The 17,171-nt window shown below is 33.0% G+C and overlaps 2 protein-coding genes across 5 annotated transcripts; one reads left to right on the forward strand and one right to left on the reverse strand.

The window, feature by feature from the left end:
- The first annotated feature begins 4,880 nt into the window (after positions 1 to 4,880).
- On the forward strand, positions 4,881 to 10,225 carry LOC140989861 (flavin mononucleotide hydrolase 1, chloroplatic). 4 transcript variants are annotated; one of them, XR_012177586.1, is made up of 7 exons: positions 4,881 to 5,178; positions 6,085 to 6,160; positions 6,771 to 6,822; positions 8,465 to 8,579; positions 8,665 to 8,735; positions 9,830 to 10,025; positions 10,119 to 10,225. XR_012177586.1 is itself a non-coding variant. In XM_073459344.1 (7 exons), the coding sequence occupies exons 1-7, from the start codon at positions 4,964 to 4,966 to the stop codon at positions 9,933 to 9,935; spliced, it is 723 nt and encodes a 240-aa protein (XP_073315445.1). In that variant the 5' UTR covers positions 4,882 to 4,963; the 3' UTR covers positions 9,936 to 10,225. The 4 variants fall into 4 exon arrangements, 2 of the variants coding, with proteins under 2 accessions (XP_073315446.1, XP_073315445.1); XR_012177585.1 differs by having other exon boundaries at positions 9,830 to 10,007; XM_073459344.1 differs by adding an exon at positions 9,273 to 9,360 and having other exon boundaries at positions 4,882 to 5,178; positions 9,830 to 10,225.
- A 1,026-nt stretch (positions 10,226 to 11,251) lies between these two features.
- Positions 11,252 to 15,751, reverse strand: LOC140989860 (uncharacterized). Its single transcript, XM_073459343.1, has 8 exons — positions 14,992 to 15,751; positions 14,205 to 14,905; positions 13,419 to 13,489; positions 12,946 to 13,035; positions 12,650 to 12,841; positions 12,461 to 12,562; positions 12,127 to 12,259; positions 11,252 to 11,850 (listed from the first exon to the last, which is right to left on the reverse strand). The coding sequence occupies exons 1-8, from the start codon at positions 15,459 to 15,461 to the stop codon at positions 11,687 to 11,689; spliced, it is 1,923 nt and encodes a 640-aa protein (XP_073315444.1). The 5' UTR covers positions 15,462 to 15,751; the 3' UTR covers positions 11,252 to 11,686.
- Positions 15,752 to 17,171: the final 1,420 nt, after the last annotated feature.

A 17,171-nucleotide genomic window follows, 5' to 3' on the forward strand; every position in this document is an offset into this window, starting at 1 on the left:
TTTAATTCGAATTCCATAGTATTAATAGAATTTATTATGAAATATCTGATTAAATCGGTTCAAATATTATATAATCTCATATATATAAATGTTTTCACCTACATTTCTCTACATCGACGGTTCAGATATGACTTCTACTCTACATTCATAATGTTCATGTGCTGTATTAGTGATATTTTAATTGAATATCTCATATTTAAATTATTTTTATCGCGTACTTACTTTAAGTTTATTATCCATAATTTATTTTTCTTATATATATAACTCTTATATATAGTTAAAATCGTAGTTATATTCAATAAACTATGGATTTTTCTTTGATATTCAAGATAAGAAATTGCATGTAAATATGTTCAACAATAAATTTAATTTTTATTAATAATAAAAACATTCAAATTAAAATGTTTCGAGGGAAAAGAGGAACAACCCGAATAGTATCGAATTCGACTTATCGATATTTTTCATCACGATAATAAATATTTTCCGCTAATATTCGAACATAGCATTTTTAAAAATATTCCAACAATATGCATACGCAGAGACATACATGATTGCAAAATGTATCTTTTGTCGAGCACTGATTCTTTCACTCATGTCCGTAGAATGTGCGAAATGAAAATTAGCTAGATAGACTGCTAAACATTATATAGACTAGTTATTATGCACACGTGATGCGTGTGTATACAATCTTTTTTATTATTATCGATGGACTAAAGTGAAATTTGACGAATTATGGGGGGACTAAATTGATATTTGAATTGTTGAAATAAAAATAAAAGTGTGTATTGAAATTAAAACAAAAAAAACAAAAAATAAAATTGTAATATTAATTGCATATAAGGGTAAAATTGGAAAAAAAAAATTGATGTCCTCTCTAGGTAGCTATTATCATGCCCTCACACTTAATATAATAGTATAGATAATCATATAAATTTTCATTCGTGAGATGAGTCAATTATGTTCATATTTAATATAATAAGTAATACTTTTAACATAAAAAATAATATTTTTCATGGATGACCCGAATAAGATATATGTATCACAAAATTGACTCGTGATAACATTTCGCAAAAGTTTTTTTTTCGGGTATAAATAAATGGTATAAAGGTTGGTGCTTAAGTCAAATTAACCACATTGGAATGCCATTTTCTTATGTATTATCTGTGTATAATGGTGCACGTAATGGCTGATTAATTCTGACCTTACTAATGGAGCTTGCTTTTGAACATTGTTGGAACCACGTCATTTATGTTTAATTAATTAATTACTTGAAACCGCTTTTGAACAAAGGTTATATTATATAGTTCATGTCTTTTGATTACCGCTGTGGTTTATATATATAGTAGTGCCTCTATAGGTGATTTGTTATACGAGTTGTTTTTATAAAGTTAACTACACATATATGATTAAATTTCGCTCTTGGACATGTATGTTTGTATCTTGCGATTTTAGTCATTTATATTGTTAAATTTCAGTTTTAATTTGCTAACTTTGTTTTCGTTTTTTTTCTTGGTAATTTTATTCATTTTTCCAGAATTTTTCCAAAATGACGCTGACGTATGTAATGTGTGGTATCACATCAGTACTCCCAATAAAAACTGACTAAAATCGAAATCCGATAACATATATCACCAAAACCTATATACATATAGGAGTAGGTCTCTTGTGAGACGATCTTACGAATCTTTATCTGTGAGACGCGTCAATCCTACCGATATTCACAATAAAAAATAATACTCTTAGCATAAAAAGTAATATTTTTTCATGGATAACCCAAATAAGAGATCCGTCTCACAAAATACGACCCGTAAGACCATCTCATACAAGTTTTTGACTATATATAGACACACAAGAGCACCTATAACATTATATTGAGTCATTGTATAATTTTTGGATTTGCCCAAAATACCTTTCATTTTATCATACTAATTACTCGGTTTAACTATATTATGATAACGTTTTTTTCTTTTACAATTTCAATTTGAAAATCTAATAAGTTTTATTTTTCAAAAAACTATTTCATTATTTATTTTTTAGCGAATACATGTACTATCTGTGTCACGATCCGCTAGTATATATAATATATTGATAGTGTTTTTACTTCGTCTCTAAAAATCATGAGTCGGTTTAAAAGCAGCTAAAAAACCGCAGCAGACAACCTAATTTTTTGTATTGCCTGAATAAGAGTGGTGTAGATAAAGTCATCTTAAATGTGCGATTAAACCAAATTATCGTGAGATCATAAAGTACGCATGACTTTAAAAATTTTTTGTAGGCATAATAAAATATTGTTTATGTACATGAAAATTGAATTTAGCTGTAATTGACATTTATTAAAATTATTATAAATATTTGAGAAAATATGTAACATTAATGGACTTGTGAGTTGGCCTAATTTCGGAAAATAGCATAAAAATATTACAAAGAAGTAGAAATCATTACACGACAACTTGACTAATTAGACAATCCAAACAAAAATAGTCCGACTTATATGACAATTTTGTATTTTTTCCCTATAAATTTGATAAAGTATACCTTTTTCGGTGTTGTTAAACACATTTATTTTATTGTTGCGAACTAGTTGATGTAAATAATTTTTCATTTTTATTCTAATATGATTTATACAAAAAATTTGAGAAATTTTTAACGGAAAAATTGAAATTTTGGTCCTTATATACTTTGTAAGGATCAAGCCTTTATCATTAGACCAAAAGTTATAATTGTTATTTATGGTATAACTTTATTTTCTTATACTCTTGTTAATACAGAGTGTACCGTACTTGAGTGCTAATGGGCCTATCAGTTATACCAAAATTATAATCTATCTGTTGTTACTATCTCATATCTTTTAGAGATCAATGTTACCTTCTTTCTACAACCGAATTGTCTCCAACAGAGACAGTATTACCCGTTAAGATATGACGTCACTCTTTTACGACTCAAATAACCAACCAGATCAAGCGGTGCGATATTAACAAATTGACACACGATAACTTTCCAGGAGGTCACTCATCCTTGTATTATTCTCACTGATGTACGTTTAAAACAACATCTCCTACAAGGAAATATATAAATATGCTTCTTGCGAGACTTGAACTCATGATCTCGTTCCGATATCAATTGTTATGATCAAGCACTTATCATTATGTCAAAAGTTATAGCTGTTAGCCAATGCACAAGGTTATTTCTTTATACTTGTGAAAACGCATAATGTACCTACTAGGATGATAATGAGTCGAACGGTTATACCCATGAGTTCGGAGATGTGCATGTTTATCTGTCGGTGATGTCTTATATCCCTTAGAGATCAATCATTCTCATTCTCTACATTCGGCTCTATATCCAGCAGAGATGATATCACTCGTTAAGATCTAGTGTCACTCTTTTACGACTCACATAGCCAACCAGATTGAATGACACAACGTCAGCATCTTGACACACGAGAACTTTTCAAGTGATCACTCATACCAGTATTACTCTTACTTATTTACGCTTAACCCAACATTATATATAATTATATGTTATTTTGACAATTTGTGTGCTAATTTTTTTACAATTTTAGTGTACTGCCTTATAGTATTTTTGTATTTTATGTCTTTTTTAGGGTGATGTAATTCTCACAAGTTCAATGTCATGTCTAAGGACGCCAATTTATCAAATTCGAGTAGAATTTCATATAATTCATCATCATCTCTATCTATTATATTTACCTCATCCAAATCTCCATACTTGCAAGGGTATTCAATTTTCATCTCCATCTTTATACATGTCGGATGATCATATATCCATATTCTACTTAAATATCATATGATCACCTACAATTTCACTTTTTAAAATTAAAATATTTCGTTGAATATATACATATTTACCTCATTGTTAAGAGAAGAATAAGAATAAAAATTAAAAATAAAATTAACAAACTAAAAATCACAAAGAAATAACAAAATATTATAAATATTTTTTCCCAACACTAACATCTACATAGATAACATAAGATATATATCAATACTTTTTTTTTCATTACATCCAACTACTATTATTCAACAAAATATATTAGAATTAACATTTCGTTAATAAAAATAAATAAATGCATAAATATATAATAAAATAATAATTTAATCGGATATTCGGGTTGGATATGAGTAGGATATCACTGGACACACCTCCATCCACCTAAAAACCTTCATACCCGACTATCCAGTTATTTAAGCGGGTCCAAAAAATCCCCGCATATTTATTTCCATTTTAGTCGGATATTGAATTCTGCAATAAATTCAGAAGAAATTGTCATCCCTGGTCATATCAACATTTTCGGTGAAAATGAGTATGTAACATTCGTTTGGTTGCCTTTGGTTTTGCTGTCAGCATTTATACGTTGGATTTATTCCACCATTAATGTACGCAGATATGCTCTATGTCGAAGCATATAATATTTAATTCGAATATCGTCATATTATATACCCATTAATTAATTTATTTGCTTTTTAAAAAATATATACCCATTAATTCAGTAGGTGAGATGAACTCGTGATTTGAAAGAGATTCCGAGTTAATGAAATATGTAAATATTTATCAGTATTTTCTCGAAAGAACTTGTCGCACATGACTTACCTAATATAGTTTATCTTGCTAACATTACATATTATTGTGTTAATCAAGAAGTTTCACACGTAAAAAAAATTTAAATCTGTGTTTTGTAATAAATTATTGTAATAATTTTAATCCCAAAATAGTAAATGTATTGAAATGGTTAGAAATAATAGGGATATAAAAATTTTGTGAGGCCGAAAAAGATTTCAAATACTCCTTAAATTAAATATATGTTATATTATAAAAAAAATTTAAGTTGAATATATAAAATATATAGGGTGAATAATTAAACATAAAAATTATCCGAGCACACTCTAATAAATTATTTGAAGCTTTTTTTCGGGTGGGAATTGCAGCAAATCAGCGATCGTGGATGGGTCAGAGGTTGATTTTGTCGATCAACAGCGTTTCAATTCTAAAATCAGCTCCATCACACCCAAATTTGGCTTCAACCAAGAGAATAATGCCTCTCAAAACCGCCGCCGCGCCGCCGGAGACGGCGTCAAGGAAGCTGCCCATACTGCTTTTTGACGTCATGGATACCATCGTCCGCGACCCTTTCTACCATGACGTTCCCGCCTTCTTCGGGTAATTTTGAACTATTCCACTATTCTTCTGTACTTCTCGCAGTGATTGATGGGTTGGACTTTAGAGGACGGATGAGTGACATTAAATTTTATGGGTAACGTTACCCTTGTTGTGAAAACTGACTAGTGTATGATTATCACTGGTTTTCAGCTAAAGAATTTCCGCTGCTCTCTTTTTCTTGGCTCGGTGAATGGAGCATGCTCCATGATTTTATTTGGCACTCGTTGATATATATCTGTATAATGTCTTCAAACTCGGTTACGTGGTTTGATATGTAGGAACGCTTTCAAGAATTTGGCTACTGTTTTGCTCATCAATTAAAATTATTCAAAAAACACCGAGTTCAAAATGTGCCACATATCAGTTGTCCTTCCAACCTAGGATTCCAGTCATCATACAAAACAGAAAATGCGAAATGATATGCCTGTGTTAGTTTATGCATATCTTGATTGGGTGACTGAATGAAATGACATTTCCTTATCAAGTTATTGAATATAGTTGGTCCTTGATATGAGTTTCAGAATATCTTATTTAATCATGGACATAAAGTCAAGAACAAAACACTAAACCCGCATAGTGGCAGTACTTTAACAATATAGATTATTTCTTTGTCGGACGACATATCATGCTTCAGACCCATGGTTTTGGATATCAAGTACTGATTTTATTTCTTGCCTGTTGAACTGACTGTGACTTAATCTGGTTGCACCCACCTTTTTTAGCTCTATAACAGAGCATGAGTATATGAGGGCGGGCAAAAATCTTTAATTTTGAAAATTTAGTAATTATTCATTTATAGCTTCTTGACACGTGTGAAAATCACTCTAAGAAATGCCCAAATCTTTATAATATCATCATGGATTGTCATTTGCTTTATTCTATTGGCTTTTGGGAATATTTGTTCAGAATGTCTATGAAGGAACTTCTAGAGTGCAAGCATCCTACTGCCTGGATTGAGTTTGAAAAGGGTCTTATTAATGAGGTACACTTCAAATTGTATGACATTCGATTGATCGTAATTATCACTATTACACATGCTGGGTGAAACTTATTTTATCCATCAAAGCTTGCTTTCTCGGAAAAGAGATTCTTAAACTTCTAACTTGCAGTGTTAGATATTTGTATGTACTTCTTTTTTTGTTTTCTATGGAGCATAGATTGGCTTCAAGATGTGTAGCATTTCGCAATTTTCCAGTTCTCTTGCAACCCTAGTTCTTGTCTGCATCAAACAGTTCTAAACACTAATATGATATTATTACATTCTGAGATGTGGAGAAGAAAATAGGTTTGTGTTCACTTGATTAATGTTGTGTGAAGAAAAATTTATCTAATTTACTTGGTTGTGCTGTCGCAGTCATTTCAATAGAATTAAGGTTGGGGCTCTCCAACCCTTCTCCCTTCGTCGGGTGTCTCCATTGTGGTTGTGATGAGAAGATTCTCATTTGTAAATTGCATTTTTCGAGTTAAAACTTAAAATCGATTTCCTTTGCTTTGCGTGAGGATACAGTATACACATTCACTCTCACAGTTACAAACCCGCGACATTCCTGTGTATCTATTACTTAAATTCATAATATTTACTTTCTTTTCAGATGGAGATGATTCAGATATTTTTTAAAGATGGAAGGCCTGTTGATGTAGAAGGTTAGCAAAACTTTGCTTTTGATTGAATAAGGCCTGCTCTTATTTAATGTTGATGTATGTAACTCATACGTAAGAAATTTGTGCTCAAGATTCTTTATTGCTTTCTTGCTGGATAAATCACTTTATTAATCATTCCTCTATACTTCTCTTATAAAGTGATATGTTCTTCCCAATCTCTGTTTGAACTTCTAAACTGAGATTGTTTTTCTTAGCACATACTTTGATATGCACGAACTGGGCTTGAGTTGTCTGAATTTAGATGTATTGATATGTTCTGTATTACTTCTCTAGTGTTGTAGGTTATTAACCCCCATCACATATATCTGTCAACTAATGAAAGGCAAGTATACAGAAAGTTTGGATACATATTGAATGAGAGGCTAAGATGTTACAAAGACTAAACATGAAAATCAGTTGGGAGATAACCGGCTAATTTTCGCGTGTAAGAGTCTACTGCCCTTTTTTAACTAACAACTGACCTACTCTTGATAGTTGTGCCCAATGGACTCACCACAATCCATTCTTTTTAAAGGCAGAAGTCCATGATCGACTCCCACCACCAGAGAAAAGGAGTGACTGACCATTCATTATCTAAACCTCCTAATTGCTTTCCAAGAGCTGAAGCGAGTGAGAGATTGACCTAAAAGGAATCTGAGGGTTATAGAAGTCCAAAAGTGGTGTAATCTTTCTTCATCCCATCTTTTCCCTATAGGAAAGAATCCACTCAGTGATATTTGATCTACAAGAGTCTCTAAAGACTTTAGCACTCGTGGAATTACTAAACTCGATTACTCGTTACAAGTTACAACTTATAATTGTAGACCATCACTATACTTGAATTATGTCTATACCACGCCCTATATTCTTCCTTTTTCAATTTTGAAATCTTTCAGCTACTTATAGATGTGAATCTGATTAATTTTTAAATGTTCAAAATCCATTTGGAATTCTCTAAACGATAAGAAAATTTCTTAAGGCGGCTGCATGGTACTGCTTGTACTATTCCAGCTACGGTGACTGTACCTTTCTCAGAGTTTATTATCCGTTTTTGCCTTTTAGCACACTTTTTGTACACAATTTCATCGTCGATAATTTATCAAATATTGTGACTTTCACGTTAGATCTTGCTCAATAAATGGCCTATGAGAGATTCCTTTGCCTGGTATCCATATCATCGAGTAGAGATAGGTAGTGTTTTTTACTGTTTAATCCTCTCCTTACTGCTTCAATGATCTTATCAGAATTCTCTTTGCTGGAATTCCTTAGCCAAAGCACTTAGTTTTCCTGAAACACTTCAAACAATATTTTTAACCTAGTCTTAACCTTTTGCTGATTTGTGTTTGCTGTCCAAGGTACGCGTAGGGTCTTTGCTGGAATGTTTGAGCCATATCATCTTGACCAAATTTCTCGCAGATAATCCTCTATACATCAGCTAACCATCTTTAAAATTTCTTTGCTGATTTATTCTGAATACTTCCAAGTTGATTTTCAGACTTCTTCGCTAATATGAAAAGCATAAATGTTGTTTTTCCAGGAGATTTAATCTTTTCAAATCCTTGGGTGTTTGCTTGAACACATATTGTTTATGCCGTATTATTTTCCTTATTTTGGCTGTATCATGGATATAATTGCTTACTTGTAGGCCTCAAAAGCTGTATGAGACAAGGGTATTCCTATATTGAAGGAGTTGAAGTATTACTTGACGATCTCAAGAAAAATGGATTTGAAATGCACGCTTTCACTAATTATCCTGTGTGGTATGTTTAAACACCAAAAATCTTGTAAAACAAATGCTGAAGCAACGTGACTTTTAGTTTTGTTTTCTGTTTTTTTCTATCGCAGGTATGAAATTATTGAGGAAAAGCTCAAACTCTCGAGTTACTTATCCTGGACATTCTGTTCATGTAAAATAGGTGACTTTTGAATTGATCTTTTAAATTACATTTCTATTCTTGTAATGTGAATGTCAAGAAGGTTGGCTGGTTTGAAATTCAAATTGATGTTCATGGATAATGCTCCTGCTGCTGCAAAGTATGGGTTCTGTCAGGAAATTAAACAATTTAATTTATACCTAATATGGATTGAATCATTTTTTCTTTCTGAATACACAATACTTATGATTGAAAGTTGTCATCTAAGATAAGTAGCAATGTAATCTGTTACTTCAAATTACTGTTTATTATTGTTCAGTTAACCTAAGTTTCATGGTGCAAGCCTCTTGGTTTTGTAGATATTGTATTCGTTGTCTCAAATGTGATGCATGATAATAATGAGCTTTACTTTTGAGATGCACACAGACATATTTGCTGTTTATTGCTATGGACTATTCTATATATTCAAGCTAGGAACACCAGCAGAAGCTCCCAGTTCATCTTGTCATTCTGTTTTCCTTTTTTTTCAATGTTTCAGCATAGTACCAAATGATTTGGTCGTGAATTTGGTGGCTGTAGGAAAAAGGAAGCCTGATCCTGATATTTACATGGATGTTTCAAATTACTTAAAAGTTGACCCAACCTCTTGTATCTTTATCGATGACAGGTGCTGTTTTGAATTTTTTAAATTTGTTTACTATTTTCAGAAGGCTTCATTAATTTTTCATTTGTTTTACTACCAGAAAAAAATTGTGCGTAGATAACAAATTCAATAAAACTGAAATGGATTCCATCATTATTTAATAAAATGGATGAAGGGATGCGCAGTTAAAGCAATGAATTGGGGAGAGTTTAATGCAAATATATAACTTAGGCTGCTGCAAATGGATGGCTCTCATCTTTTCTAAACTCGTTTAGCAGAAGTTTGTTCTTCGCCAACATGGTGTAGGTTGTCAAGTGAACACTTTTTCTAGTTCCAAAATTTGTATTATATTGTTGAATAAGTGGACCATGTCTATGTGAAGAAAGTGTTGAACTCCAATACTTTTCAGAACTATTCATCTTTTCGAAGATGTTATTGCTTTTGTTCACTGGTTATCACTTATTAATAACATGTCTCTAGTTAACTACTCCAGTACGAGAAATGTTGAGGCTGCACTTGATGCTGGCTTCACGGGTATTCAATTCAAGAACGTGGAATTGCTGCGCGAGGATCTCACTCATTTGGGCATTCACATCTAGACGAACAAATTGACTGATTGGACAGTAGTTCCACTTCGGCTAAGTTTACAAGTCCTTTGTCGGGCATTAATGGTGTAGTCCCTCCTTTCAGTAAAAAACACCAAAAATTTAAATTTGAAGCCTTGGCCACACTAACTTCTGTTATAGATTTATAGATTCTTTATTTGACTATGGTATGTGCAGGTTTTACATGCTGGAGGAGAGAGATTTTGGAAGTGACGCAAAGCATCCAGTCTAATGTACTATTTCCCCTTTTTTATTCAAGAATGAAATTTTTAACATTTTTCAAAGATTTTAGAAGAGATTCGAATTTTTATAAGCGATTTATTAGTATTGTACTATTTCAAACGCATAGCTTTGATTTGTAACTTTATTAATACGAGAAAATAAAATAATTTGACTTTTGGATTAGGTAAAAAGTGGAAAAAAATATACAATAAGATCAAATCGATCTTTGCATACCCCAGCGTTAGAATGGATGCAAATAAGTGAACTTTAGCTGTGGAATGTGTAACAATTTCTTTGCAAGAATTTTTTAGTCAATCAGTTATTTGTTTATTGTTGGCTACATTATATGTATGTATACCCATTGTGACGTTTTAGAACCTAAGAAAGGAGATAGGGTGAAATTGGTTATTTTGTCATTTATAATTTTTAATAGTAATTTATCAAAATTTTGAAATTGTTCTATAAAGATTAAATATGAATCCATCAATGTAAATAATGAGTATATCAATGTAAACGCAAAATTTAATAACAAGTTCAACAATTTGGAAGGAGATTTACACTGATTCACTAGGGAGGTCTGCTTATAAAATAAGAGATCTATAGGAAAACAGTGTGACAAATTTATAACTATGAGACATATCAATTTAGTTCATATTTGCCGTGAGAAATAATATTTTTTATATGAAAAATAATATTTTTTCATAAGTTAGATCAAATTGAAAATCTATCTCACAAAATTGATCCACGAAACAGTCTCATATTAGATTTTGTGATAAAATAAAAAATAAAAGCTCTTAACTCGGTCTTTTATGTTATAACTTGTTGTCAAAATCAATATAAATTAGATATCAAAAAATATTTTAAACACAACAATCTCAATATAAATTTTTTTTTTAAATTCCAGTGCATTTGAATCGACAATTTCGTTATCTATGTTAGAAAGGGAGATTATGTGAAATATAAAAAAAACATGAAACTCGGGTTTAAAATTAAATATCTTCAAACACAAGATATCCATTGATTTTGGTAAAGATAAAAAGTTAAAAGAATCAAAGCATAAATATCAAGTTTTTGGTCACCTGATAATCTATACATGAACCATATAGCGGGCTTGTAATTCAAAGAATCAAAGCATAAACATCAAGTTTTTGGCTATCAAACTGCCCTACCAGTCAACTATATACTAAATTACAACACCTTTTGACTATCAAACTTACCCTACAAATAAAATAAATTGTAAAACAACAAAAAAGAGAACATCACAATTCTGCAAACATAAAATTGAATGATAGGAGGAAGCCAATTCCGTCGATAAAAAGAATATTTCCCATGATCCTTTGACAATATTCCCTTACTTCTACGCATGGCTCCTGCATTGCTTTAGCAGCAGAAATCTCCGAGGCCTCAATTGGCGATTCCTCTGGCAATCGTGCAAGTTGTTTGATTCATGTGAGATGCACTGGAAATGTTTGACAGATAAGAGAAAAGCGACTCTCCAGTGCTTCTTTCTTCACATCATAGAGCTACTCATGACATTGTACCGTGGAAGGTGGCTCTTTCTTAGCTAAAACATCGACCATCGAACAAGCTGCTATTAATTTATCCCTCAATAATACATTATATTCGTACAAATTTTGAAGGTTTTTCTGAAGTTCCAGGATATTGATTTCATCAGGACTCCTCACTTCTGCGATAGAAAAACATAACCGAGCTCTCAGTTTTTTCTAAAAAATAGGACATTCATTTTGTGTCTTACATCTAACTCACCTAAGATAAGTAGTCACTATATATATATAAACCACTAGCTCTAGTGTACACACACACACACGCATACACTAGAGCTAGTGGTTTTGGGAATCACATCCCAATAAAAGTATCCTCACTTCACAACCAATTTATGAGAAACAACTGAAGTGTGTTATATCAGTTTCTGATTCTATGACTTACTGATTTTATGACTTACCGAACGGACGAATTGCAGGAAGATCTGCGACACTGGTAAAAGGAAATATTCGTTCCTGGCAGATACATCCAATATGCGAACAAAAGCTAGGTCCATCTTTTCTAGGTTCTAAATTTCGAGGGGGCAGACCTTCCTGAACATAGAAATCACAAAAATATAAGCAAAATCTCACCTGACAAATATCAACAATCAGCAAAGTCTAATGGTTTTCTGTCCCAAAAAACTACTTCAGTCTAAATAAATAAAAAAAAATTAAGAAAAAAACAAAACCACTCGTATAATATCTAACTAAATTGTTATCAACTGAGAAACGACAAGCATAAGGGCTACTCACTGGATCTTCTTCGGAAAATGACGATCTGGCTTCTATGTTTAACTTAGCTTCACTTGAGCAAGATTTGACATCTACAGTACCAAGATGCTCTGGCACAGATTTCTACAGTAATCCATTCAAAAAACTAAGATCTGGCTACATTAATGAATAGCAGGATGAGAGTATTCAATGAAAGATGAGTGTGCCGACCTTCTCCGAGGGCAAGCTGGTCTTATTGCTAAACTTGACCGTATCTGCTCTGCTTGACAGTTTCCGTACACGTGATGAGCCAATTCGATGAAATGGCTTCATCATTATGCCAGCACAGGATGTCTCAACGGTATCACTTCCATAGTTGTTCAATGATCTAGATGTCCACGTGTACCTCACATACTTTCGCAACTATATAAAAATCATCGAACACTAAATAAACAAATACAAAGCAAAGTGAATGCAAGACTACAAATTTGATTTCTATATAGTTTCTTAGAGGTGTAAATACTTACTTTGTCCCAGCGTTCTTGAGCTTTTCGACGGTCTCTAATCCTCCTCATTACACTATCCTCATTGCGAAGCCTCTTGATTCTGTATTCAAACTAAGAAATGGAAAAACTTCGTTATTAAATATAATTAGATGATGGATTTCTATTTTATGGTGAATCAACTCATGGATGGACTCGTTCAACCAAGTAGGAGAATTTAAATTGAGTTAGTAAATCCTGTAGCACGTCACATAGGTGCTGATAAGATTAAGATTTTGGAATAAATACTAGTCCATGAAGAAAATTTGTAATTCAAACTGCGACCTTTCACACAAAAACAAGCTTGATATTTTTTTTTTGAAGAAGCAAGCTTAATTTACGATGATAGAAGTGTAATTTTGGATAAACGTGTGAATATGGGACTGACATCCAAAACCGTGTTCCTAAGCATGACAAATGCAATAGCACAAAATTCTTGACTTAAAAGTAATACATACTTGCACCAAGAAGTAGTAAAAAATACCGATGCTTATGCAATAAAGGCCACCCAGATCAGCAAGGAAGCTCACTGCGTTTGTGGAAAAACCAAGTTATATCAAATTACTGTATAAGGAACATTCAATTCCAAACAATTAAGAAAGTATCAAAGTTCCTATGAGGAAATGCTCCTACCAAGGCTTGGCTCACACATTCAATAAAGAAAACAAAATCCTATCAATTACCTACTGCAGTACCACCATAGAGGGGTGACATTACAAACCAAACACCATAACCAATCCAAACTGAAAAGAAAAGCCCGAACCCCATGGTTTTCAACATTGAAAACGAAATACATGGCAATGCATAAACCCTAAACCACAAAAAACAAACCATGCCCCACAGATACTCCCCAAACCCTATATCAGTAGCTTATAAATTTTACAATATTTGCGTGTCTATGCAATGGCAACTTCAAAGATAAAGAAATGAAATTCTGGTCAACAAGTGTAGCGGCTACCATTATCATGGATTTTTACAAACCTGACGTCACAAGGAAATTAACCACCCATAACCTTCAGTATAATATATGAAGAAAATCTGACGTTGAAATACCCTATACAGAACATCACTCCAGAGATATTCATTTAATAATAGTTACAGCGATACAATAAAAAAACAGATAATATGTATTTCCAAGGAGTTCAATTAATGATGCAAGTATCACGAACATTTTCAACAAATGTAATACAGATCCAATATTCATAACAGTTGACAATGAGAGTTCATACGACAAAATAGCTCACCCGGTCCTAAAATATTTTGATTGTCAATCTCAATTATATATGAAGAGAGAAAGTTGATAGACAAGGTAGTGTTGATGAGTCCATTACTGGAATTCTCAAGTGATGCTTGGAGTTGGCTTGGCTCAACATAATATGAACCAGGAAGAAATCCATGAAACAGAGGTTGGATGAGCCTTAGATCGTGTAAATTGTGATATATTCGAGGAAATAGATTAAATTTAAGTATGTTTGGCACTGCTCCTCTGAATGCAATTGGCTTGTTGTCAAGGTTGCTGCCGTTTCTAAGAATCCCACTGACAAAACTCAGATGCTTCCGACTTGCTTGATTCTTTGCAGTTAAATTGAATTGGTAGCCGACCGCAGTAGCAGGATTATTAGGAAGATCAACAAACTGCCACGAGACATAGGCCAAATCTCTAATAAACATGCAATTATTGCACTGAAGGGTTATGGTTGGTCCAGCTGTAGTGTTCAGGCAAGAAAAGTTGGCAAAGGTTGAAAGTGGAAGGACCCTATAATCAACGAGGGATGGACTCCCGGCAACCAGAGTGCCAAGACCCCGCAACTGCGCACAGCTCATACTGGATATTGTAGTAATATTGAATTCGAGATCATTCATAAAGGAGGCCAGATCTGGTTCGTTGGTGGCTCGAACATTATGCACTTCGACACTTCTCTTTGAGATGATTTGGTAAAGTAACCTGTAGGCCGGAGCAGTGGTGATTCACAATCCCAAATTCCAAACGCAGGGGAGAGGGAAAACTAATGCAAATTTCGTAATACTCACGCGGCAAACAAGCCAATAAACAGTATCCAACCGGCGATGGAGAAAGTGCCACCAAGCTCAGTTTTGCGCTTGCGGACGGGCTTCTGGTCATCAAGCCAGTGTCTTGTGGCGAATGAGATGTCCAGACGGCTAACCCACCAGCGGATCTTGAACCAAAGAGATCGGCCGTCAGAACCACGGGGGACAAAGCGGAGGAGGAGGCAGAACGCTAGCCAGCTGAGCAGCATCACCAGGGTTGCCTCGAGAAACACGGCCTGCGACTGGGTGAACTTCTTGATAGAATCGAAAGAGAATATCGTCCCAGGGAAAGGCACCGAGAAGTCGTAGCTGACGCCGCTGCTGACATGGATGGCCGCACCCCGGTCATCCACGAAGAGGTGGCAGCTGTTTCCGCTGAAGTTGTAGAGATACCCCGGGTCGCAGGCGCAAAGGGTGCCGTTGTATCGGAAAGCATGGCTCGGGCACTGCATCGAATCCAGCGATTAGCTGGCAGAAGGTAGAAGATTAAACATGGTCTCAGTTTTCAAGAGAGGAAACCTTGTACGCGGTTTTTCTTTCTTATCCGAAGATGACCGACCTTTATTTCTTCACAAAGCAAAAACAACGATTTCCCTTCGATTCGAATAAAGGAAAAACCATCGACGATTCCAATTTCCAAAGCCAGTAAAATTAGGACTGTCTACTTTATACTTTATCTAAAAACCTCGACACGCAATCAACAGTAGCCATCGTGAACTCGTGAGTATAACGTTACAATTCTTTTGAATTTCTGAAAAATATCTCGCAAAACCTTACCAAGATCACTCCAAAGTAAAAATCTGGTTCGGATTCCAACTCCTATTGTGGCTAGAGATGTAGCTAAGCAGAGCTTTTGAATTTGACTGGTTCATAATGGAGGCGAAACTCGAATTTTATTTATAAAAATAAATATTTAGTATATTCATTAAAAACTAAATTATATATCTTATTAAAATTTATAATCTTCTTATTAAAATTTATAATATTATCATAATAAATAAATTTAATAAATTTAACTATAGCTTTTCATAAATCGAATATCAAAATCCTTATTTTTCGTCTAATAGTTGATTCATTAGTAGTGCAGTCAAATGAGCCGACCTGTCCCGCCAAAAACCCGTCTTTTGACTGGGCGAGACAGGCCGACCCGTTATCTCGACGAGCTGAAAATCCTTTACCTAACTTAAGGTGGGTTGCGGGTTAAGCGGGTCGCTCCACAAAAAATAAAGAAAAATAAAAAATTATTATAACTAATTAAAAATTTCATTTGATAAAGAAAAATTTATAAAAATATTAATAAAATTTTTATTTATTGATTTCATATGTCTACATTTTATACAATAAAATATTAATAAAATTTTTAATTATTGATTTCACACGTTTACATTTTATACAAAATAATTAATACAAAAAAATTCACAACTTTCATTAAAAAATTATATATCACCATAAATTTATAATGTAAATGTATTTTTTAAATATTCATTCAAGATCTGTCGTACATGTTGGCCTATTTAGATCCGTCTTTAAATGGGCATCCACGTAAATTGTGTGGCCGGACGACCGACTTGAAAGGTCAAACCCAAATTGACAGCTCTACTCATGAACCTGTCCACGAACTTGTTCACGAGGTAACTAACCGAATATTGTAAATTTTGAATTTGATTTGTTTATCTTAATAGGTCTCATTAAACGAACTCAAATAAATTTTTAATAAATACGTGGCTTGATGAGTGGCTCATAAATTTTCACACTTAATAGGGTGCATCATTTTCAAAACCCAAACATCAACTCTACCGGCCTGCCAAAAAAAATTAATCAAGATGGTATTATTACGTGAAACAATAGCATGAAAAGTTTTATAACAATTATTTTAGTCCCTATATTTTACGTGACAAAAATTCTATAATTGAAAATTTCAAATTTTTATTTTTTTTATCTTTAAACATTTAAAAATATTGTGCTATTATTCTAATTATTATTATAGTCATAGTTATATAAATATTGTTGTTGACATTAATTGATAAAACTTGGCATGAAATTATGAATATATCTTAACTTAATTATCAACAAATTAAAAATTATTAAACAAATTAATTATTTATATGATCTCTTCTTATTTTAGCCATTAGATGTTTTATTATTTACCAAAACAACACCCA

The sequence above is a fragment of the Primulina huaijiensis genome, chromosome 12 (genome assembly GCF_012295235.1).
Source record: "Primulina huaijiensis isolate GDHJ02 chromosome 12, ASM1229523v2, whole genome shotgun sequence".
In the NCBI taxonomy this organism is placed as follows: Eukaryota; Viridiplantae; Streptophyta; class Magnoliopsida; order Lamiales; family Gesneriaceae; genus Primulina; species Primulina huaijiensis.